The following is a 25,650-nucleotide window of genomic DNA, read 5'->3' on the forward strand; positions in this document are numbered from 1 at the left end:
TTGGTGCCTGCATGTATGATGAAAGTCTCCGCAGAGGGGTATTTCACAGAAAGTTGGTGGGCAGAGTTTTTAATCTCATTGACGACAGCTCCAGAGAGTGTGTGTGTGTGGCACCTTCTGACCCGGACATGCCGGACAACGGAGTCTCCCACGATGAGCACAGGCTGCTGCACAGGTCCGGGTCTTCCAGCGGGTCTCCCCGATACAGCAGCGGGGTGATGAGCAGCGGCCTCCGCTCCAGCGGGCTCAGGTGGAGAGTTGGGAGCTCCATAGTGATGTTTCCGGGCAGACAGTACTCCAGCGTGAAGACCTGGTTTTTCTGTGGAGAGTGGATCCCCTGAAGCTGGTGAGATCCAGGCTGCGGCGCGCAAGCCCCGGGGAAGCTCGCCTGAGCGTCGGGCCACCGCCTCTTTCAGCAGACGGCGGCGTTTCCCTCTCGTGGCGGGGGCCAGCGGAACAGCAGGGGATCCGGGCGGCTGGGCCAGTGCCGCGGCTCCGGGATGAAGGGCGAGCCGGCCAGGCTCCAGCAAAGCGGGCACCGAAGTAGCAGACGCCGTTGGATCCGTAGAGGTGGTAGCGGGAGTCGTCGCCTGGCTGGGACCAGCAGCAGAGCCGGATGCCACGGTAGGCGTTCTGTCCGATGTTGGTCCCGGTGAGCCCGCTCGGGTCGCTGACGCCGCGGTGAGGTCTTCAGCCAGCGGGGCAAAGCGGTTGGTCAGCGCTAGGTTCCCCGAACTGGCTGTGTCGGGTTCGGGTCCACAGATCCTCCGGCCGCGACGTGTCACCTCAGCCCACGACTGTTTGGGCGTAGAGCAGAGGGCTGGAGCCCTGGGCCCGGCATCAGCCTGGTCTTCATGGAGGTCCTGTCGACTCCTGGCCTCCAGCAGTGCAGAGCTGGTGTTGGTGGTGCTCGGAGCCCCGTCCATCCGTTCCCACCCGTTGTTTTTACGGCCACATATTTGAATTATGTTGCTGTCCGTAGCGGTGGAATGGGCTTCAGCGGGAGTTTCTCCAAACCACGGAAGGGTTTGAGAAAGGGAGCGGTTGGTGTTAATGGAGTGCTGTAGCTGCTGGATGTACTTAGACTGGGATGTCGATACTGAGAGAATTTTCTCTATCAGAATTGATTTCTCTCTGAGTTCCAGTCTAAGCTTTTGAACGGTTTCCCTAAGTTGGCAATGTCCTTGGTTACAGTTGTCTGGAGTGCATGAAACTCCGTCTGGACGAGCGGCAGCCATCTTGCCATGGACTTCTTTTCCCTCCATATACCTGTCAGTTATGACATATTGTTAACTCTGTGATCAATATCCTGGTTAGGAGGAAAATTTCAACCTGACAACTTTACCTTCTTGTACTAATTTTTCATTTTCTTTGGATTTTTGTTCAATATATGCTGTTTCACTGCTTCTAACTTTGTTCCTGTGTTTAAAAACAATAAAAAGATATTTGCAAAAAAAAATATGATGTTCTCAGAAGGGAAGCAGCGGTTATCAGATTCTGCTGGGAGGAGCTTGGTGCAGTGATAAATAAGATGAAGGTTTGTCCTGAGTTGAGTTTTGACACGTTTGGTAAATTGTACGATGTCATGGTGGATCTGTGTTATTTTATTCTGCAGGAGTCTGGGGTTATGAAGACGCTCCTGAGTGTGATAAGGTTCAATACAATGAGATATTTTCTGGGTGTACACAGGTTCACCACTAAAGCCGCCATTGAGGGGGACATGGGGGGGGGGGGGGGGACCCTGTGTGATCAAACAAAGAGCAGAAGTTCTCAGATTATGGAACCGGCTGGTGACTTTACCTGCAGAGAGACTTGCACCTAAAATATTTGATTGGGATAGAGCTCATATTTATCCCTGCTGTAAAGATGTGTTGAACATTCTGTGAACCTACAATCATTATTTTTTAATTGTTTGAAATGTAAGATAGATAATGTTAAGGAAACTTTAGTTGGTTATTATGAAAAAGACTGGAAAATGAAACTGCTTCAAAAACCAAAATTACGAACTTATTTGCAAATTAAGGACACATTTTCTGCTGAACTATATGTTATATATAACTTAAAGAGGACAAAGATCCTTATGTGCTCCACTCAGAGCAGGAGTGCGCCCCCTACAGGTGGAAGTAGGGCGCTTTAAAGGCGTTCCTGAGGAGGAAAGACTGTGAGATCTGTGAGCTGCGAGTGATGGAGGATGAATTTCATTTTTTGTTTTATTGCCCTTTGTATGAGAAACAGAGACTTTGTATGTATGACGTCATAGAACAGAAATGTCCAGATTTGTTTTGGTTATCTGAAGACAAAATTTTACGTTGGCTTTTTGAAAATGAAATCTTTTGTTTGGCAAATTTTGTGTCAAAAGCATGGACAATAAGAATGGACTCTATGTATTCTGTTAGACTCTGATTAGGGGGGTTATTGGTTATTGGATTCCTTTTTCTTTTTGTGATGGGGATGTATCTTTATGTATTGTGTATTTTGTTTTGTTTTTCAGCCCGTGTGGGCTGGGCACATTAGTGCATGACACTTAAATCAATCAATCAATCAAGTTAAGGAAATGACAAAATGACAAAATGCTCAAAAGTGATTAAATACATGTAATTAAAATAGGTGAGAGCATGAACAGCTTTTATTATAAATATTAATTTGTTCAGGTAGAAATGCATTTATCCAATAACGGTACACATAGTTGACTAACGTTAACCAAACACATCATGAACAACCTTACCTGTGTCACGTAGTCCTGATCCATCTTTACTGCCTTAGCTTAGCCACCGTGTCGCTAGTATCTTCACAGCTTAGCTGCATAGACTGACGTCTGAGGTTCTGTCATATTCTGACTCCCTTCTCAAAGGAGCAGTAAAGTTTTTCCAAGGGAAAATACTCGGGGCAACACCACTGTTCAGGCGACGAACGACGCAGCCGCACCACAATCCGGAGCGAAGTTAGTAAGTGCCGGCAGCAGACGGTGCTACCTGTGTTTACATTAAAACTATGCCCTTCCTCTCTTCGGATCGCCTGTATCCATTTGGGTTTCAGGTTTGGATCCACAGGAAAATAATGAAATGAAAGGTAGGGCTGTTTTTGGTTGGAAGACGAACAGCCGGGAACACAACAGAGACTGCAACTCTTCCACTCTGCCATTCTTCATATCTGCTGCTACGCTAACAGGAAGTTGTTTTACACGTCATTGACGTATTTCCGGTCGAAAAATGCGGAAGTGTGAAAAAGGTCTATCTGAACCAAAATCAAGTCCTCATCCTGGACACGGACTCATCCGGTTGTTGGGCAGTTTTTTAATCAGCTTGTAGTTTTTAAATGAATTATCTAGATGGTTGTTAATGAAATGACTCCCACAGTGATCAGAACCAGCCTCAGAACCAGCATCAGAACCAGCATCAGAACCAGCCTCAGAACCAGCATCAGAACCACTAACACGTGCTGATAGCAGCTCTAGAATCCAAGCAGGATTGATCTGATGGATTCACATCTTTAGATTTCATTTGGATCTTTTGTGATTCTTTTCTGTCCCCCAGTATTTGTCCTGTTCCATGCTCGTCAGCAGGTGACGTCATACCTGCGTTTCAACTGATCAGCTGATCCTTCAACCATGTTCCTCTGTGTCCGCCAGGGGGCGGCGGCGCGCGCCCGGTAACCAAGAACAAGCGGTCCAACCGAAGAAGAATGGAGACGGTTCGAGGGAAGATGGGGGGGCAACCATCCCAAAGAAGACTATAAACAAAGAGGCTCCGCCCACGGCGGCGCGTGCACACATGTCAGCTCCTGCTGCAACCTTCGGAAGATGGACGAGTCAAGGTAACGGCGGGAATTCGGTGTTGGAAACTTATTTTCTCCGTTCGTTAACACGTCATGAGAAGCCACGCCCCCAAACAAACGGGTGGTCGTCAATGGCATTTCCGGGGGGTCTGAAAGCGGGTTTTGGCGCTTCATCCGGTTAACGTCCTGTTTACGGTTCTGATCGGGGTGAGGTCATGTGCATTCCACCAAACGGTTCTGCCCGCGTGCCTGGACCGTTTGGTGGAATGCACATGACCTCACCCCTTGCGCGCGATTTGAGGAAGTTTAATGGATTTCACCAACTTCTTGGAAACAGTGCCCCCCCCCCCCCCCCCCCCCCCACTAGCAACTATAAACAGTGGTAGTATCGGTTATGCACTACATCCCAAATGCACAGCCTGCAGGCGGCAAGTCGCTCTGATCACCTGAACCTGCCCCCCCCCCCCCCCCCTCCCCCCAGACAGCTTCAAGACGGGCCGCTGGACGGTGAGGCTGATCTTCCTTCGGGATTCGAACCCTCAGAGCGGTTCAACCAAAGAACCAGTCTCAGTTCTCCAAGAAGAACTTTCTTTATTATTTTCTCCTCAACTCCAAAACAGCAACTGACTGCGCGCGTGTACGCGCTCCTCACACGCGCTCTTCCTGCATCGAGCACTGGTTTCAGCGCACACGCACACAACCCAAAACACTTCCTTTCTTTTCACATCTGTTAAATATTTTCTGTGGGTCTTTTAACAATCTGTTTACTGAACGTTAGATCACCTGGGGGGTGTTCCAGAAAGCAGGTTATGCTAGCTCCCACGGTAAGTTTGAGGCTAAGGAAGTTGATAACCTCAGCTTTCGGTTCCAGAAATGGAGGTATGTTTCAGGGTAGGTCAAGTTGCCATAGCAACTCATGCTCTGAACATAACCTGGTCTGGAGCAGGTTTAGTTGAAGGTTAGTTTGTTTTCAGAGAGGTGAAGCAGCATGGCGTGTCCATTTGAAGATGATTTAGTGGATGAAGAAGCTCAGATAATACTTTTTCCACCATGAGAGGGTGATAAGACCACATATGGATGTTGGAAAGAGAAACTTTATACTTTGATCTAACTTCATTATTTGCTTCAGTTAAGATAAATCATTTATTGTTTAGTCAGTTTAAAAATAACACGTAGTTATCAGAGAGTTATTTTACTTTCATTCAAATTCAATTAAGTAGGTGTAACTTTGGTGCTTCTGTTAGATCGGCACTGCAAGGGATTGTGGGATACCATTCCCTCTGCCTGTCTGGACGGATTTGGGTTTAAGTGTGGCTTTTTGACCAAATGTGTTTAGTTGTTTTACTGTGTTTTGCTGAGTTATTTTGTCCTACTATGCTTACGTCTCTGCACCATGAGTGAGAGTGAGGGAGAGGATGATGAGTTTATATAGCACCCCTACTGTTTGCAGTTGTAATGACAATTACGGTAAATTCCTCTAATGAATTTATGCACTCCGTGCATTTCTTTCGTCCTTTTTATTGTTATAAAATGAGAATATCTGCCGGCTCAAACTTAGACACATGAGAGTTCAAGAATTATAATTCATTAAGATGGAAAACATATTAATTGAATTGGAGTAATATGACATTTAGTTAGATAAATATGTAAATTTGAGTTGTATAAACCATTAATTGAGTTTTATAGACATAAGAAATTAGGTTGAATAAATTTAACTCAGTTACTTGTTACCAACTGAAGTACGACAGAGTTTTAGGGCCACGGTGAGGAAAAAAAATTCTGGCCAAAGTTTCGAGAAAAAGCTCGTCGTGTCGAGATAAAAGTCGAAATAAAGTATCGAGATTAAAGTCGCAATGTTGCGCGAGAAAGATTTTATCTCGTAAATTTAGGAGATTATTATGGAAGTGAGCATGCAGAGCAGCAGGTGAACGCCGCGCAGCAGCAGAGCAGACAGACTAAACGTAGTTGAACAGGTGAGCTGAATGTTTATTGATAACGTTCCAAATTCTGGAAGCTCATTTGATTGATTTACAATTTATTAAAGGTTTATTTATTGATGGTTGGTTTGCAGGATCTCTGCAGCCCCATCATGAAGCCGTCGGTGTCCCTGCAGCTGTTTGCTTGAATCCTTTCTTCCTCCTCCAAAGATCAGATCTCTACGTCTGTGTGACGCTTCCGTCTGAGGAGGAGAAGCACTTTTTGCCTTTTTCAACGTTGTAATGCTAATATAACAGATTATTTTCATTCATCTTTGTTTTTTAATGATCAGGAGTGGGCATATGTAACACTGTTTACTTCAGCATTGGTGTTGGGATGACAGGTTCATGACGTAATGTGACAGATGAACTTCAGGATATGTGAATGAAAAGGAGAATAAAGGCTGCAGCGATCCTCTACACCCAAACGTGTCTCTGAGCTCCTTATTTTACAGCTGAAAGTCCGCTCTAACGACATCGAACCCCGGAAAGACGGCTCCACTGACAATAATCTGATTTTAAGTCGCCAAAAGGTTCAGAATCTCTTTGTTTTAAACCTATAATGATCCGGAAATGAAGCTTCACAAAAGGTTCCACATATTTCATCTTCAAGCTAGGCTCCGATAAACAGATGACTTCGGTTTTTTCTCCTTGTTGATCTATGACTTTTTTCCCGTAAATTTACGAGTTTTTATCTCCTAATAAAATTACTTTTTTTTTGGTGGCCATAAAACTGTCGTAAACTCTTAAATACAAAGCCACTAGCTCACTAACATTAGCCATAACACTGAATACTCCTGAAAGACTCAGCTTCACTGCTCTCGCGCAACATTGCGACTTTAATCTCAAAACTTTATTCCGATTTCTATCTCGACACGACACGTTTTTTCTCGTTGGCCAGAAAATTTTTTCCTCACCGTGGCCCTAAAACTCCGTCTTACAGAAGTAATTCATTTAAGTTGGCAAAATTGGATAACTTTTATTTATATATATATATATATAAGATAAGATAGGACTTTATTGATCCCCAGGGGGAAATTGGGTTGTCACAGCAGCCAAAAACAAGAAAAAATAGCAGTTGGAAAGTACGAAAAACACAGTAGCAATGAGTAAGAATAAAAATAATACAAGGTGGAAGTAAAAGTACAGTATAAAAAACGGATTAAATAAGGCAATAAATAGCAGCAGCTGTTTCATCAGTCCTAGACCGTGTTATTGTATGGTCTGATTGCTGTTGGGATGAAGGACCTCCGGTAACGCTCTTTTTTGCACTGGGGGTGCAGCAGTCTCTGGCTGAATGAGCTCCTCATAGTCCTCACCGTCGCATACAGGGGGTGGGAGGGGTTGTTCCGGATGCTGGACAGCTTGGTCAGCATCCTCCTCTCACCTACAGAGTCCACTGAGTCCAGGGGACAGCCCAGGACAGAGCTAGCTCTCTTGACCAGCTTGTCCAGTTTCTTTTTATCCCTTTCACTAATGCCTCCACACCAGCAGACCACAGCATAGAAAGTTGCTGATGTAACGACAGTCTCATAGAAGGTCCTGAGTAGTGGCCTACACACACCAAAGGAACTCAGTCTCCTCAGGAGGTGGAGGCGACTCTGGCCCTTCTTGTGCAGGACCTTTGTGTTGTCTGACCAGTCCAGTTTGTTGTTGATGTGAACACCAAGATATTTGTACACATCCACCCTCTCGATGTTCAGTCCCTGAATGACCACGGGGGGAGGCTGAGAAGCCTTTTTCTGGAAGTCGACCACCATCTCTTTCGTTTTGGTGGCATTGATGTGAAGGTGATTGAGTTCACAGCAGTCCACAAAGTCCTTGATCACCTTCTTGTATTCCAGATCGTTTCCCTCTGACACGGGTCCAACGATGGCTGTGTCATCGGAGAACTTCTGGATATGGCAGCTGTTTGAGTCATATTGGAAGTCAGATGTGTAGAGGGTGAAGAGAAAAGGAGAGAGCACTGTCCCTTGTGGTGCCCCCGTGCTGCAGACCACCTGGGCAGACACACAGTCCTGGAGCCTCACGTACTGTGGTCTGTTGGTGAGGTAGTCAACAACAATCTATATATAGTAGAGAATGAGAGAGCAAAGATCCTGTGGGACTTCCAGATCCAGACTGATAGGATGGTGATGGAGAACCAACCAGACATTGTAGTGGTGGATAAAGAACAGAGGAAAGCCGTGGTGGTGGATGTGGCAGTGCCAAGCGATGGGAACATCAGGAAGAAGGAACATGAGAAACTGGAGAAATACCAGGGACTCAGAGAAGAACTGGAGAAAGCCTGGAAAGTGAAGGTGACAGTTGTGCCTGTGGTAATTGGAGCACTCGGGGCAGTAACCCCCAAGCTGGAGGAGTGGCTACAACAGATACCTGGAAAGACCTCAGACCTCTCAGTCCAGAAAAGAACAGGAACAGCTAAGATCCTGCAGGACCCTCAAGCTCCCAGGCCTCTGGTAGAGGACCCCAGCTTGGAGGAGAAACCACCCGCGGAGGGGGAGAGGGGTGTTTTTTTCATTTTTATATATCAAGAACATAGCAACCTCCCTGAACAGAATCCAGTAACCATCACAGTGGCAGACATCCAAGAAAGAGTCTCAGGTATGAGGAACTGGACAGCACCGGGCCCTGACATGATACATGCCAACTGACTAAAGAAGCTTACCGCACTCCACGAGCGCCTGGCAGCACAAATGAACCCGCTGCTAAGAGATGGGACTCACCCCGAATGGCTAACGAAAGGGCGAACAACCCTGATCCAGAAGGATCCCTTAAAGGGTGCAGTCCCATCCAACTACCGGCCAATAACCTGTCTCTCCACAACATGGAAGCTCATGTCTGGCATCATTGCAACCAATATAAATAGGCACATGGATCAATTCATGAGTAACACACAGAAAGGCATTGGTAGAGACTCCAGAGGAGCCAAACACCACCTCCTGGTTGACAGAACAGTCGCTCAAGACTGCAAGTCACGACACACCAACCTGTGCACAGCCTGGATTGATTACAAGAAGGCCTATGACTCAATGCCGCACACGTGGATCACTGAATGCTTGGAGCTGTACAACATCAACAGGACTCTAAGAGCCTTCATAGGAAACTCAATGAAGCTGTGGAAAACCACCCTTTAAGCCAATGGGAAACCACTTGCACAAGTGTCCATCAAATGTGGGATATACCAAGGTGATGCTCTGTCCCCACTGCTGTTCTGCATAGGTCTCAACCCCCTGAGCCAAAGAATCAACAAGACTGGCTATGGATACCGACTCAGAAATGGGCCCAACATCAGTCACCTCCTCTACATGGATGACATCAATATATACTAAGAGCTAGCGTGACATTGACTCCCTGATCCACACCACCAGGATCTACAGTACTGACATTGGGATGTCATTCGGGCTCGAGAAATGCAACCGGATGGTGACAAAGAGAGGCAAGGTAGTCCACACAGGAGGGGTCTCACTCCCAGAAGGAACAATAGCAGACATTGAGGACAGTTACAAGTACCTTGGAATTCCACAGGCAAATGGCAACCTGGAGCAGGCAACAAGGAAAGCTGCAACAGCTAAATACCTCCAACGAGTAAGGCAAGTCCTGAGAAGCCAGCTCAATGAAGTGTCCTTCTATGAGCCCAGATCTGAATCCCATTGAACATCAGTGGAAGGAGCTGAAACATGCCATTTGGAGAAGACAGCCGTCAAACCTGAGACATCTGGAGCAGTTTGCTCATGAGGAGGGGGCAAAAATACCTGTGGTCAGGTGCAGAAGGCTCATTGACAAATACAGAAACCGTTTGATTGCAGTGATTGCCTCAAAAGGTTGTGCAACAAAATATGAAGTTATGGGTCCCATCATTTTAGTCCAGCCCTATTTCATTAGTTTGATTTTTTAAATAATTCTGTTAATCAACAACTCTAAAGTAATGGCTGAATTTGATTATTTAATTTTCAATAAAGTTTAATTTATTGTTACTTTTGAACGTTTCAAGTTATTTCAGTGAACATTGTGGACTTTCTTTGACTGAGGGGAACCAACTATTATGTCCACCACTGTGTAAATAATAAATACCATGGAGGGGTATTACATTACTATCATTACTACTATTTTATTATTATTATTATTATTTCCGAACAACTGACTCTTTGTTCATCATAGAAATCTCCCAGTCAAGAGCCGAACACCCCAAGCAGACACACCTTAGCATGAAATAATAATAATAATAATAATACATTTTATTTATAAGGCGCCTTTCTGGGCACTCAAAGTCGCCGCACAGCATGTATACAGTATAAAATACAATAAACAGTTAAAACAACAACAACAATTTAAATAAATACACAATTAAATAAAAAATATATAAAATCATGAAAAGGTTACTGTTCCAGTGAATAGGCCATTATGAAAAGATGAGTTTTTAGCTTTGATTTGAAATGTGGGAGTGTGTCAGTGTTGCACAAACACAATATTCATTCTGTCATTCATCTGCTTCCGTTTGTCCCTTTCGGGGTCACGGGGCTGCTGGAGCCTATCCCGGCCACCTATGGGCAAAGCCGCGGGGGGGGTGGGGGGCATCCGGTCGCAGACACAACAAATCAATACTATCAGTAGACATTTAACTTTCTGTTAGTTTTCTAAAGACTGTTTTATACGTTTAGTAGAATGAATTTTAAAATCAAAGCTCATGGTTTCTGTGTGCCACCCCAAGATTTAAAGTGGCCCCCCACCCCCATGAAACATTCTGGAAAGTCCCTGCAGTGCTTTCATTTTGGGTGGATGGTGGAAATATTACTGTAATACTATTACATACTAAACTATCATAATACTACACACTGTACTTTAACAAAAGTACACATTACAGTATAGATACTGTGGCTCGGATAGCAGAGGAAAGTCCCTCAGACAGAACCTGCCTCTCACTTTGGACCTTCAGAACCGGCCCGGTAGGTCCTGAAGGACGGTGAGGAGGTTTCTGAGCTTCAGGAGATCTGCTGGTTGATGGAGAACTTCTCCACAGACGTTTCTGCGCTCATCCGTTCTCGCTGTTTGCACAGATGAGTTGGGTCAGGCTTAGATGACCCACCAGAGCCGCAGGAGTCCACACTAAGACCTGCTGCTGGTAACCAGACTGATCTGGGGTCTGCTCGCTGTTTCAGTCCTCTGCTGGGCGACCGGCTGCAGGAGAGTCCAGAAGTTCTGTCCCCGAACCTGAGACCCAGACATCAGGACCTGCTCCCCACACCATGTGGACCGGTGAGACGTTCTGCCGTTTGTTCACAGTCCTGCTTTCATGTCTGGATGGAGGCGCTGGTGGAAAATGACCTTTGGTTGTGGCTTCTCCCCCTGCAGGTGAAACGCTGGTCAGAGCTGACGCTCACGGCTCAGATCTATTTCTGCTTCATCATTGCGTCTCTGCTGGTGCTGTTCGGCCTGACCGTGCCCACGTACCGCCAGCGCACCGACCCTCACCTGTACAACGAGGACTTTGCTGTTTCCATCATCCAGCTGCTGGGAGTGTGTGAGTACCGCTGCAGGGAGCGGCAAAGTTCTAGGCCAGACGCACATTTGAAGATCGCAGGTACCTGCAGGCCCCGCCTCCTGCATGGGGGGGGGGGGGGGGGGGGGGGGGTCATTGTGCTAATTGAGTCAAGCCCCGCCCCTCCATTCTCAAATTTCTCCCTCAAAACACCATTGGAAGCAGAGGTAGCATCTTCCCTCCAAATCCTGGGTAAACATTTAGCTCCAGCTCCGGCGTTAACCTCCGGCGTTAACCTCCGGCGTGCAGCTCCGGCGTGCAGCTCCGGCGTGTTCCTTCTTCAAACAGCCGCTTAGCGCTGAAGCATCGCAGACAGTCTGTCAGTCTGCTGCAGTGACGTCAGTCGGTGAACGGCTGAAGAGCCGCGGTAGTTCAGAGACTGCGGGTTTTTTTCCACAGCTCCAGTGAAAAAGGCTCCTGATGAAGTTTTGCTGAATTGTGAGGTGGGTGGAGCCAAGGTGCCTCGTCCCGCCCACTCTTTGTCTGTGCTCTCTTCCGGCAGTGTTCTGCATTTACTACGTCAGCCGCGGCGTTCTGCAGGAGAACAAGCTGGAGCTGCTGGTCTTCCTGCTCAGCCTGGCGGTCGTCATGGTTCGCTCTCTGGTCAACTTCATCGTGGTCGGGCCGGACGGCCGCAGAGAGCTGCTGGTGGGTCAGCGCACGCCCGGACACGGCGAGGGTTGACAAACGCTCTGAATCAGGCGTTAGAGCGTGAATGATGAATGCCGGTCGTTCTGTCTGCTGCCTGTTATTCCTTTAACATTTTTATGTTTATTTTCATTGTCATCTGAACATAAAAGTCGCCACGACACAAACTTCTGATGGTAGAAAGGAAGAGACGTCTGGAATCAGCATTTCTGTGGATTATTGACAGAGTTTTAATTTAAAGTCCCTCAGGCTCCAGAACCGTTCTGCTGGGAAACTGGATTTAATTTAAGTCAATGTGGAAGAGAGTCACCGGTTTGGTTCTCAGAGGATTCAGAGACAGACATGCAGTCTGGTAGAAAATCTCCATCAAAAAGGACTTTTTTTTCTGAAATGTTTCATTTAAATCTTGAATTTGAGTCAAACAAAACCTCTAAGAAATCCTGCAGCTGTGACCCGGAACGTGGACGGTTCTGCTGTTCTCTGGAGAACCGACGTTTGACGCCTCGACAGAATCATTAGGAATCTTCACGTCTGTTGGAGAAAACATCTAGAGTTCAGACAGACCCAGAGTCCAGGTCTGGAACCCAGTTCCAACCAAAAACCAGCCCTGAACCGGTTTCAGTCCTCAAACAGGACGCCCCCCCCCCCTGCAGAAAGAGGAAGCCGTCACCAGGTTCCTGAAATGACACCAGGTTCTGCTGGCTTTCCACAAGATCCTGATGGTCTGACGTCTTAGAACCGGAACCGGGTTCCTGTCTGCGCAGCTGCTGCAGGCCTCAAACCTGCTGTCCGTCAGTCATTGGGGGCGGAGTCTGAGTCTTCTCAGGAATGTCGGTCTAATCGTTCCGCTCCAGATCAAAGGGTTCTCGTGTTTAGTGGATAAAACACATTTCTGATGAAATCGGCGACTTGACAACAAATGGTCAGAAGAAGGAAGAGATCACCGAGGAGAAAGCAGATCTTCATCCCGCTGATCCATCAGAGACACTTCCACTCTGACAGCAGTGAAGCCTTCCATCCTTCAAATCACCAGAGATTCACAGAAATGAAGGAATCTCTGTGTGTCGGGGAAAAGTGCGTCCTTCCAGAGCCTCGGGTCACTCGAGGACACCGTCTGTCAGTGATCCAGAAAGGGGGGTCTGCTGGTTCCGATGATCCACCAGCAGATGTCAGCATTGCTCTGTTTTAGCCCTCAAGTGTTGGAGAGGAAGATGAAGGGCCCTGGAAGCTGAGGAGGAGTCCGGCCTCGACCAGGATTTCCCAACCAAACCGCAGCTGGACTTAGTCCGGTTCTTCTGGTTAGCTTTGGTCTTTCATCTTCCTGGTGGTGAAACTGCAGCTGCTGTGGCCACGCCCCCTCACCAGCAGCAGCAGGTCTGGCTGGATTCCCTCTTTCTGCTGTACCGTGTCGGGAGGGGGGGGGGGGTGGTGTGGGGCGGCCAGGCTCTCTCTCTTTTTCCATCCCATCATTCACTTCAGAAGAACAAACACCCACCTGAGCACAGCTGGAGCTCACCTTTGCATTATAGTGTGTGACAGAATGAAATGCTTTGTGTGTGTGTGAACTGTAGTTGTGTTGAGAGTTTTGGAGCCAACAGGTATGTTTGTAAAACCCCAGAATGTGTGTGGACAGGCCCCGCCCCTTTTAGACTGACATTTACACCAGACAGTAATGATGATAAACCTCCAGCATCTTGTTCCGTAACCCTTGTTCTATCCTAGGCACTTTAACGTTGGGAGTTGGGTCATCTAGACCCACTAGACAGTGGGGTCATCTAGACCCACTAGACAGAGCTCTGAACCTTTTTTCTTCAATGATTTGTGATCTTCCATGGTGTCCATGGATTACATGAAATCTTTCCACCTTTATCCACCTTCGTCATGGTAGGGAGAACACCTCAATGGAAGGGGGGTCATCTGGACCCAGCACAAGGGTTTAATATAAAGTTTAGTCTAAATTACCAAAGGAGTTTATACAAATACACTCCTAGTGTGTCAGAACCTCCTGTTCAGTAGAATCTGTCCCACTCGGACGCCTTCAGCTCCTGTCCCTCAACAAAGACGTTTAAGACGTTCAGACGTCTGTTTTTCTGGACCTCAGAACTTTTGCTGCAGAACCGGAACCCGTCTTCTTACCTGATCAGTTCCTACTGCTCCTAGTGATGTCTAAATTAGAAGGAAGGGGGCGGAGCTTTCTACTGTCTGGCTCCTCCTTTGTGGAACCGGTGCGGTGAGACTGATGGAACCTTCTGGTTCTGCTGTAGGCCCGCTTCGTGTGCATCATGGTCCTGGGCAGTGTCCACTTCGTTGGCATCATTTTCGGCTTCCTCCGGTCGCCCCACACCATGGCGTTCCGCGTGGGCGGAGCCTTGGAAAGCGTGCAAGAACAGTATTTCCTGTCCAACCTCTGTTTCTCCATGGTGACCTTGGACCTGCAGGCTCAGGTACGGCGATGCTTTGAGAGACCAGAACTGAGACAGCTGACATCACTTCCTGTGTCCCCCCCCCCCAGCTGTGTCTGTGCATCCTGATCACGGCGTCGGACGGAGGCATGTCTGTGACGGACAAAGCGGTCCTGGCTGTGGGCGTGGCGTGGGCCTGCCTGACGGCGGCGGTCGGAGGCGTGGCGGTGAGTCTGACAGCTTTCAGCTGAAGCTCAGCAGAGATCAGCGTTGGACCGTCTGCTCTGCGTTCCAGGTTCTGAAAGAAGCAAAGGTTCTGGTCTGGGTCTACATGGTCCAGAACCTCCTCCAGCTGGCGCTCTTTGTGTATCTCATGTACGCGGTGAGTCCTCGCCATCCCTGGGTCAAACCATAGCAGCGTCCGTCTGAAAAACTGTCCCTGCAGGTGGTGGCGAGATGGTTCAGCGATAAGACGTACACCAACGAGGCGGCGGCGGTCATCGGAGCGCTGCTGTCGCTGTTCATCAAAGCCGTGCTGCTGTGGGGGCTCGCCAGGCTGCTGCGGCGCCTGGGACGTGGACCGCAGGAGACCGGTGAGTCTGAACATCAGAACACCAAGGCTGCAAGCAGAACCAGAACCAGAACCAGAAGCTCTGTCATCCTGCAGTGTCTGCATCCAGGAAGTGACGGCGGTCGGCGTCATTCAGGGTTTCTCCTCTTCCCGAACATCCCTGCAGTCGCTGCGCCGGATCTTTCCGGACCTCCTGAACACACGACCGATGCCGAACTGTGCGGCTCTGAATTTGGGTTGAATAAAGGTTTGATATTCAAAGCAGACGGCTGCTGTTTGGGCCACAGAAGCTGGACAGGAAGTCCAGGAAGGACGCCATGACGCAGAAGGTCAACGGTTCTTTATTCATGAGTAAAAACAGCAGCAGAAAATCTGCTGAAACGACATTTCCGGCTGTCGGCTTGAAGAAGCACTTTGACAGGACCCCCCACCCCCCCAGAAAGACTGGAATGTGCTGATCCCAGACCTAAAATCTAAGGAGCAGGCGGAGGCAGAACCAGAACCTCCGTCTGCACAGGAATGACCCGCCCGTCCTGATGAGACGTGCACGCACACGTGCACAGGGCGGCTCCAGGACAGTTTGAAAAAGAATGTAAACGTGCGCGAGTTTAAGGCACAGTGCACGTGACGCCCAGCGGTACTCGCAGGCTGGTGCACGGTGGCGGAGCTGGTCTGAGGCGCTCTGTCATGGCGGCCGTCCTGAAGGAGAATCCGTCTGTCCTCTGGGGTTTTCAGCTAAAGGTTCTGCTGGTTTGACCCGATCCAGAACCGATTCTAAAGCTGAATCCATGTTCAGGTCTGCAGCCGTGACCTCAGGACGGACGGGTTCTCTTTTCAGGACCATCAGAGCCTAAACGGACCTCAGAGGACGTCAGAAGTCCTCGTCCTCGGCGCCGAGGTGGTTCTGCTTCTTCCTCACGTTCCAGTGCAAACACTCGCCCAGGCTCTCGAACCAGTCGTTCACCGGGTCCCGGAAGCAGATGGACGGGACGGGGAAGCAGGACGTGGTGATGCTGATGCTGAGGACACAGGAACACGGAACAGTCAGGCACCTTCTTCCCAGAACCGCCAGCGACCGCCCCACCAGAGGCGGGGCATGTGGACACACCTGTCCCCGTGGCAGATCTCCTGCCGCTTCCTGCCGTCAAACGACACCCAGGCCGTGTTCCTGGCGTCCTGCGACAGCGTGATCTGTCAAACGCCAGCATCGGGTTAGAGGCTTCAGGTTCTGCTGGGTTTTTCTGGCTGGGGGGCGGGGCTTACCTTCAGCTCCACCCCTGCAGGAACCACGATGGGCCTAAAAGACAGCGAGTGGGGGCAGATGGGGGTAATCATGATGGCCGGGACATTGGGGTGGATCATGGACGCCCCCGCCGCCACGGCGTACGCCGTGCTGCCTGTAGGTGTGGACACGATCAATCCTGGGGGGGCAGAGAGCCTTCAGAACCCGTTCAGAACTGAGAGCGTGGGGCCCGGCGGGACGCTCACCGTCTCCCTGCACCGTGGTGATGAGGTGTCCGTCCAGGAAGAGGTCTACGTTGGACAGGTAGGAGGAGGGGCCTCTGTCCACCACCACGTCATTCAGAACCTGAAAAACAGTCGACGTTTGGTCAACCCCCCCAACACGCCGTCACGGGCCCTCGCACTCAGAACCGGGACCTGACCTGGTACTGCACGGCGGGGCGGCTGGCCTTCACGCCGCCGTTGGCCAGGACGATGTTCTTCTCGTCCGAGCCGTCCTTCTTCTCCCAGTTCTCCTTGAACACCTGGACCTTCAGGCGACTCCGGAGAATGATGGCGGCGTTACCTGTGGACAGTCCAAGCACGCCATGAAAGACGCCGAAGCTCCTCCTCCTCCACAGCCTGACAGGACGGGAATGTCGGACCTTCAATGATCTGCGTGACCTGAGACTGGAAGGCGTCGAACTGGAAGGGCGTCAGAAAGCCCAGAGAGCCCAGGTGGAAGCCCATGACGGGCGGGACGCTGTCCTGCACCAACACAGGGGGAGGGGCAACACATTTAGAGGCGTGGCTAGCGGCCGCACGGCCGGGTCCGGCTTCATACCTGGAAGAGCGAGGACGCGTACAGCAGCGTTCCGTCTCCTCCCAGGCAGATGATGAAGTCCACGCGGTTGGAGATGTCATCCAGGTCTGCCAAAGACGGAGACAGCTTTGACTTTAAGCTCCGCCCCCCAGCCCCCAGCACCAGGGGAAGGCTCACCTTCTCTGAAGGTGCAGAACTTCTTAGTGACCGGCCCAAAGCTCTCGTCTCCAGAAATGGCCGGGTCATCCAGAACTTTCTTCTCCACGTAGACGATCATGTCCTTCACCTGGGAGACAGGTAGTCAGCATGGCCCCTCCCCCTCCAGCACACACACACACACCTCGGTCAGGAACACAAACACACACACACCTCGGTCAGGAACACACACACACACACACCTCGGTCAGGAACACACACACACACACCTCGGTCAGGAACACACACACACACACACCTCGGTCAGGAACACACACACACCTCAGTCAGGAACACATACACACACACACCTCGGTCAGGAACACACACACACACACACACACCTCGGTCAGGAACACACACACACACACACCTCGGTCAGGAACACACACACACACACCTCGGTCAGGAACACACCCACACACACCTCAGTCAGGAACACACACACCTCGGTCAGGAACACACACACACCCACACACACCTCAGTCAGGAACACACACACCTCGGTCAGGAACACACACACACACACACACCTCGGTCAGGAACACACACACACACACACACACCTCGGTCAGGAACACACACACACACACACCTCGGTCAGGAACACAAACACACACACACCTCGGTCAGGAACACACCCACACACACCTCAGTCAGGAACACACACACCTCGGTCAGGAACACACACACACACACACACACCTCGGTCAGGAACACACACACACACACACACACACACACACACACACCTCGGTCAGGAACACACACACACACACACCTCGGTCAGGAACACACACACACCTCGGTCAGGAACACACACACACCTCAGTCAGGAACACATACACACACACACCTCGGTCAGGAACACACACACACACACACCTCGGTCAGGAACACACACACACACACACCTCGGTCAGGAACACACACACACACACACCTCGGTCAGGAACACACACACACACACCTCGGTCAGGAACACACACACACACACACCTCGGTCAGGAACACACCCACACACACCTCAGTCAGGAACACACACACCTCGGTCAGGAACACACACACACCCACACACACCTCAGTCAGGAACACACACACCTCGGTCAGGAACACACACACACACACACACACCTCGGTCAGGAACACACACACACACACACACACACACCTCGGTCAGGAACACACACACACACACACCTCGGTCAGGAACACAAACACACACACACCTCGGTCAGGAACACACCCACACACACCTCAGTCAGGAACACACACACCTCGGTCAGGAACACACACACACACACACACACCTCAGTCAGGAACACACACACCTCGGTCAGGAACACACACACACACACACACACCTCAGTCAGGAACACACACACCTCGGTCAGGAACACACACACACCCACACACACCTCAGTCAGGAACACACACACCTCGGTCAGGAACACACACACACACACACACACCTCAGTCAGGAACACACACACCTCGGTCAGGAACACACACACACACACACACACCTCAGTCAGGAACACACACACCTCAGTCAGGTACACACACACAAACACACACACACACACACCTCAGTCAGGAACACACACACACACACACACCTCGGTCAGGAACACACACACACACACACACCTCGGTCAGGAACACACACACACACACCTCGGTCAGGAACACACACAACTCCTTGAACGGCTGCAGCAGGCTGGCGTCCCGGATCTTCTTGATGACCAGGACACTTTTGGGGGCTTTGTTCCACGTCAGCCGCTGGCTGGCGGGGTCCTGAATGTGCCTGAAAGTTCAAACCTGGATCAGTCGGGTCCAGAACTAGAACCTCCTCCATCCCATCAGAACCCCCCACACACACACACACACACACACACACACACCGTCCCCCCGTCCACTCCCTCACTTTCTGTAAACCTCTAAGTTCTCAAACCGGAACATTCAGGATCTGGACTCTGGTTCCGGAATCTCATCTCACCATTTCCAGACCGGGTTGAGTCTGCGGCCCGCGGGAACCTCCTCCAGAACGCCGTGGTTATATTTCATGGCGCTCTGCTCCGCCCACCGGCGTCCTGAAGGTTTCCTCTAATGGCGTTCCAGACAGCAGAACATCTCCCAGCTGTCTGCAGACCGGGCTCGGGTCAGAACAGACCTGCCGGCTCGGTCCCAGAGACGCTTATCACAGCGGATCGCTCTGCTGCTGGTGTCAAGGCACGTTAGGCCCCGCCCTCACTGCTCTGCACAGCCCGCCCACTTTCAGGGAGGGACAGGTGACGCAAACAGGCAGAGATTCACAACGCAAAGGATGTGAGGTTGATGAAGAGAGGTTGTAAGGGGGCAATAATGGGGCATTAAGGGGGCAATAATGGGGCAATAATGGGGCATTAAGGGGCAATAATGGGCATTAAGGGGCATTAAGGGGGCATGTGAGGGTTAGGTGCTGATTTTTCATCTTCAGATCTAGATCACAGTTTGACTCATCACCTGAATTCCAGCCACACCTGTTTTTCACAAAGATGGACTGATTTCAGAACAAAGACATCCTCTGAAGATGTTGTCATGACAACGTCCTGGGTTCCTCCCAGCAACAGCAGGGGACTCGAACCCGTCTGACCGCTCGAATGCAGCAAAGCTCCAAACAGGTAGAGTGTGTTTGTGGACACCTGGATTACCTGGATTCCTATTTATAACCTGCTGAGCAGCTTCGCAGGAGCTTAAGCCACAGAGCAGACGCTCAGGTAAACGCCTATGAGACCATGGGCGGAGCCTAGTCAGAGGGGCGGAGCCAAACATCAGGGGTCTATGGTGACCTTTGGCAGACTCAAAGTAAACACAAAGACACACATACACACACGCACAGATACACACACACACAGATGCACAGATACACACACACCGACAGACAGACACACCGACACACACACACCGACACACACACACACCGACAGTCACACACAGGTGAAGGAAGTAGGAGAAGCGCTGTGCTGATGCTGGAGCCTGTCCTCATTCACTGGTTCTGAGCCCAAATGCCTGCAGACGGGTCGTCTTCAGAGCAGAAACGTTGGGTTTGTGGCAGAATTGTTCCTGGTTCTGAAACCATCCGGCCAGAAAAGTGAAAAGAACGGAGCAGCTTTGACGGTCAGAGATTCCTGGAGAACGCAGACCGAATTCCTGGAATTCTTCCGCCGGCGCCTGCAGGGTTCTGCTCCGGTTCTTCCAGGAGGCCTAAGGGTTATCTAGATCAGTGTTTTTCAACCTTTTTTGAGCCACGGCACACTTTAACCTTGACAAAAATCCCGCGACACACCAGCATCAAAAAAATAGATAATTAAAAAAAAAGAAAAAGCTCAGTCTGTATTGATCTACAGCCGCTCTGCAATCTCACATGCATTTTTGGGATAATAGTTGCAGAAAAGCTGCAGCTGTTTTTTCTTAAAGATGTATTAAAAATTCAGTCAAAAGATTCAAAAACTGTTTGATGTGTGTTCGTTGTTTTAAGACGTTAATAGGAGAGACTCATTGTGCGCTTAGACAGTCACTTTACTGCATCATGGGAGATGTAGTGCCCGTAATCCGCCGACCGCAGAAAGACCAGCGTCTTTGAGCTTCACGGTTTTGTTCACTTGTTCCAGTCTGATACCAGATTCTGTGGAAAGCTACACCGCTAAAGACGAGCTTTAGCTGGTATTTTTGTTAGAACACAGAGACTTTTTTGCGCTAAATCGAAACAAGGAAATGAATACTTTAACCACTTCTGATTGGTCAGACTGATGACATGTGATTAAGCCTTCAAGAATGATTGGTGGAGACAGTTAAAGGGGCGGGACTTTTCCTTACACAGTAGCTGCAGCTAAATCGCGGTATCCCGTTATTCTTATCAAAATGTCTTTAATAGAATCAAATAAACACAAAGAAAAAATAATTTTATGACATTTCATATTCTTAACTTCTCAGTGTTTTATCAGGGCCTGTTTGGATGAACAGAGACTGATTTCCTGGAGATGGTTAATGTTTTTAGATCAGTTAATGAGGGCAATTTTCCACGGCACACTAGTGTGCCGTGGCACACTGGTTGAAAAACACTGATCTAAAGAACCCTGAGGCGGAGTCACGTTTGGAACCGCAGAACCGACCGCAGACGGTTTCTTGTCTGCCACAGAGGCAGCAGGAACACCTGGACAGGTAACCAAAGGCCATCAGCCTCTCAGGTGTCAAAGGCTGTTCAGTGAACAGGAACCAGAACCAGCAGAACAGAACCCTTGAAGCATCAGGAAGAAACTGTTCTGAACCAGAAGTTCTGCTTTTGGTCTATTTGCAAAGGATCATGGGACATCAGCGGGGGTATTTGGAGACACCATCTGTTCTCATCCTCAGTCCCACTGACTTTAAAATACCTTTTCAAAATAAAAGCTCCGACTTCCTGAACATTGTCAGCAATTTAAATGTTGTCCCGACCTTTGACCCCTCCCCCCGGTCTGTGATGATGATGAGGAAGCAGCTTACATGACAGCCTGGGGGTTCTGCAGCATGCAGGCCTTCGGACCGAACGTGGTGACGGGGCTCGGCCCATGAAGAGACTGAGTCCTCCTGAAAGACGACAGACGGGTTCAGAGACAAACCAGAACAGAACCAGCAGAAACGTCGGATCTACGGAGCTCTGCTGGATCAGGCTCCATCTTTGAGCCGCAATCCTCTTAGGCTGAGCCCGCACCGCCTCCCCCCACAGGCATGCAGAGCGTTCTGCAGGGGCGGGCCTGAGCAGTAGGTCCACATCAGGAAGCCCTGGTTCTGGAACCAGTGCTCCCCCACCAAGGTTGCTTCAACACTGTGGTTGAAGGTTCTTGCTGCAGAACTTCCTGTTCGGTGGACCAACATGGATTATGCAAACGCCTTTCAAAACCAGCTGCAGCTTCCTCCACAGAACCGGACAGAACCGGACTGGACCGCTCCACCCTCACCTGAACTCGAAGCAGCTGCTGGCGGATGACGTGCTCAGGCTGCGGGCCTTCCTGTAGCGCCGGGCAAAGCCGTGGCCGGGCGCCTCTGCAGCGTCACAGGCCGAGCAGCAGAAGGGAGTAGGCTCCGCCCCCAACTTTGCAGCGCCATCCATGTCTGCAGACAACAGACAGGCAGGCAGACAGACAGACAACAGACAACAGGCAGGCAGACAACAGACAGGCAGGCAGGCAGACAGACAACAGACAGACAGGCAGACAACAAACCGGCATATAGACAGACAGGCAGAAAGACAGACAGGCAGGCAAGCAGACAAAATACAGACAAACAGGCAGACAACAGACAGGCAGGCAGGCAGAATGACAGGCAGACAGACAGGCATGCAGACAGGCAGGCATGCAGGCAGACAACAAACCGGCATATAGACAGACAGGCAGAAAGACAGACAGGCAGGCAAGCAGACAAAAGACAGACAAACAGGCAGACAACAGACAGGCAGACAGACAGGCAGGCAGGCAGACAGGCAGGCATACAGACAGACAGACAGACAGGCAGGCAGGCGGACAACAAACCGGCAGACAGACAGACAGACAGGCAGGCGGACAACAAACCGGCAGACAGACAGGCAGAAAGACAGACAGGCAGGCAAGCAGACAAAAGACAGACAAACAGGCAGGCAGACAACAGACAGGCAGGCAGACAACAGACAGGCAGACAGACAGACAGGCAGGCAGACAGACAACAGACAGCAGACAGGCAGGCAGACAACAGACAGGCAGACAGACAACAGACAGGCAGACAGACAGACAGACAACAGACAGGCAGGCAGGCAGACAGACAACAGACAGGCAGGCAGGCAGACAGACAACAGACAGACAGCAGACAGGCAGGCAGACAACAAACCGGCATATAGACAGACAGGCAGAAAGACAGACAGGCAGGCAAGCAGACAAAATACAGACAAACAGGCAGACAACAGACAGGCAGACAGACAGGCAGGCAGGCAGAATGACAGGCAGACAGACAGGCATGCAGACAGGCAGGCATGCAGGCAGACAACAAACCGGCATATAGACAAACAGGCAAACAACAGGCAGGCAGACAACAGACAGACAGACAGACAGACAGACAGACAGACAGACAGGCAGGCAGGCAGGCAGGCAGGCGGACAACAAACCGGCAGACAGACAGGCAGAAAGACAGACAGGCAGGCAAGCAGACAAAAGACAGACAAACAGGCAAACAACAGGCAGACAGACAGACAGACAGGCAGGCAGGCGGACAACAAACCGGCAGACAGACAGGCAGACAGACAGACAGACAGACAGACAGACAGGCAGGCAGGCAGGCGGACAACAAACCGGCAGACAGACAGGCAGAAAGACAGACAGGCAGGCAAGCAGACAAAAGACAGACAAACAGGCAAACAACAGGCAGACAGACAGACAGACAGACAGGCAGGCAGACAGGCAGACAACAGACAGGCAGGCAGACAGACAGACAGGCAGGCAGGCGGACAACAAACCGGCAGACAGACAGGCAGGCAAGCAGACAAAAGACAGACAAACAGGCAAACAACAGGCAGACAGACAGACAGGCAGGCAGACAGACAGACAGACAGGCAGACAGACAGACAGACAGACAGACAGGCAGGCAGACAACAAACCGGCAGACAGGCAGGCAGACAACAGACAGGCAGAACGGTAGAGAGACAGACAGAGACAACAGAAAAACAACGTTTAGTTAGTCGAATCTACAGAATTTCGGAATATCGTAACTAATCCGATTTTCTTCTCTGAAAATTGCCGCCTTGTTGTTTTCGCGGTAAACATGCAGTCAGAACCAACGACGGAACAGACCTGGACTCCAGCGGGCCGAGCTCTCAGAACCGGCAGGTCTCACAGAACCGGAGGGGCTCGGTATTCACTGCCGAAGTCCGCCGAAAAACCCCAAAGTAGCTGAAGTTTCACCATAATCACATCGGAGCCGCCGTCGTTTCCGCGTTCACTTCCGTAATCCAGCGACCAATCAGACGAGCTCCTCTGGGATTACGTCAGAGAAGAGGAAGAGCCGAAAGCTGGGGATGTTCCATTCGATGTCAATTGTAAAAACGTAAACACAAACAAAAATAATTATAATAAGTCGATTGTCTTTCAAAAATATTGTGTTCAAATTCTCAAGTTTTTAATCCACAGAATAAATCATTCAACCTAAAAATTGAACAGTTTTGGGGTTCCAATTAAGAAAATCTGAGGTAAAACTTTTGTGTTTATTGACTTATTTTAAGCCTGTTTTTTATCCACAGTTTATGCTTTAAAAATAGCCAATCATCATCATCATCAGACGCTTCTTCATCAACTCCAGCTTGTTCAGAACGCAGCAGCTAGATTGTTAGCAGGAACTAGCAGAAGAGATCACATCACTCCTGTGTTAGTTTCACTTCACTGGATCCCAGTTGATTCCAGAATCAAGTTCAAGATCCTCCTGTTAACCTATAAGGCCTTACATGGACTGGCCCCGTCCTATATTAAGGACCTCATAGTCCCTTACCATCCAATCAGAACACTTCACTCACTAAATGCAGGACTGCTTGTGGTTCCTAGAATTAGTCAAAGTACGGTTGGAGGTAGAGCGTTTAGCCACCAAGCCCCTGTTTTATGGAATAAACTCCCAGCTCATGGAAGAGAGGCCGACTCAGTTTCTACATTCAAAGCTAGACTGAAAACATTCCTCTGTGGACAGGATTATTGTCAGACTAGCTAGTATTCAGAGATTATTTAATTTAATGTCAATGTGATTACACATTGCATCATATTTACATTTCTCACCATCACCTGTGCTCAGATTTCACCAAATACAGTTCAAATAAACACAGTAAATACTTTCCATTCATTTAGTACATGCATTCCAAACATTCCATCCAACAATCAAGTTTGTACAAACTAATTTGTTTAGTTTTAGACATCCATTTAAATAAACCCTTGTGCATGGATGCATGGATGGATGGATGGATGGATGGATGGATGCATGGATGGATGATGGATGGATGATGAATGGATGGATGGATGGATGATGGATGGATGGATGGATGATGAATGGATGGATGGATGATAGATGGATGGATGGATGGATGCATGGATGGATGATGGATGGATGATGGATGGATGGATGGATGATAGATGGATGGATGGATGATGAATGGATGGATGGATGGATGATGGATGGATGGATGGATGATGAATGGATGGATGGATGATAGATGGATGGATGGATGATGGATGGATGGATGGATGGATGATAGATGGATGGATGGATGATAGATGGATGGATGATGGATGATGGATGGATGGATGATGGATGGATGATGGATGGATGATGGATGGATGGATGGATGGATGCATGGATGGATGCATGGATGGATGATGGATGGATGATGGATGGATGGATGGATGATAGATGGATGGATGGATGGATGGATGATGGATGGATGGATGGATGGATGGATGATAGATGGATGGATGATG

General features: G+C 49.6%; 2 protein-coding genes across 3 annotated transcripts; one reads left to right on the forward strand and one right to left on the reverse strand.

The window, feature by feature from the left end:
- Positions 1 to 514: 514 nt before the first annotated feature.
- LOC101169411 lies at positions 515 to 15,171 on the forward strand. The gene is made up of 10 exons (XM_023956265.1): positions 515 to 624; positions 3,629 to 3,813; positions 10,910 to 11,006; positions 11,103 to 11,271; positions 11,792 to 11,937; positions 14,202 to 14,381; positions 14,450 to 14,566; positions 14,635 to 14,721; positions 14,785 to 14,932; positions 15,007 to 15,171. Exons 2-10 carry the CDS (start codon positions 3,800 to 3,802, stop codon positions 15,024 to 15,026), a joined length of 978 nt encoding a protein of 325 aa, XP_023812033.1. The 5' UTR covers positions 515 to 624; positions 3,629 to 3,799; the 3' UTR covers positions 15,027 to 15,171.
- Positions 15,172 to 15,235: 64 nt separating this feature from the next.
- Positions 15,236 to 24,164, reverse strand: nadk (NAD kinase). Of its 2 annotated transcripts, XM_023956263.1 has the most exons (12): positions 23,986 to 24,164; positions 22,129 to 22,282; positions 21,674 to 21,757; positions 18,827 to 18,956; positions 17,132 to 17,240; positions 16,976 to 17,061; positions 16,797 to 16,899; positions 16,575 to 16,717; positions 16,399 to 16,498; positions 16,174 to 16,331; positions 16,019 to 16,101; positions 15,236 to 15,929 (listed from the first exon to the last, which is right to left on the reverse strand). In XM_023956263.1, exons 2-12 carry the CDS (start codon positions 22,278 to 22,280, stop codon positions 15,782 to 15,784), a joined length of 1,296 nt encoding a protein of 431 aa, XP_023812031.1. In that variant the 5' UTR covers positions 22,281 to 22,282; positions 23,986 to 24,164; the 3' UTR covers positions 15,236 to 15,781. The 2 variants fall into 2 exon arrangements, with proteins under 2 accessions (XP_023812031.1, XP_023812032.1); XM_023956264.1 differs by lacking the exons at positions 21,674 to 21,757; positions 22,129 to 22,282; positions 23,986 to 24,164 and adding an exon at positions 19,149 to 19,489.
- Between the last annotated feature and the right edge of the window lie 1,486 nt (positions 24,165 to 25,650).

Source organism: Oryzias latipes, chromosome 7 (assembly GCF_002234675.1).
Source record: "Oryzias latipes chromosome 7, ASM223467v1".
Lineage (NCBI taxonomy): Eukaryota > Metazoa > Chordata > Actinopteri > Beloniformes > Adrianichthyidae > Oryzias > Oryzias latipes.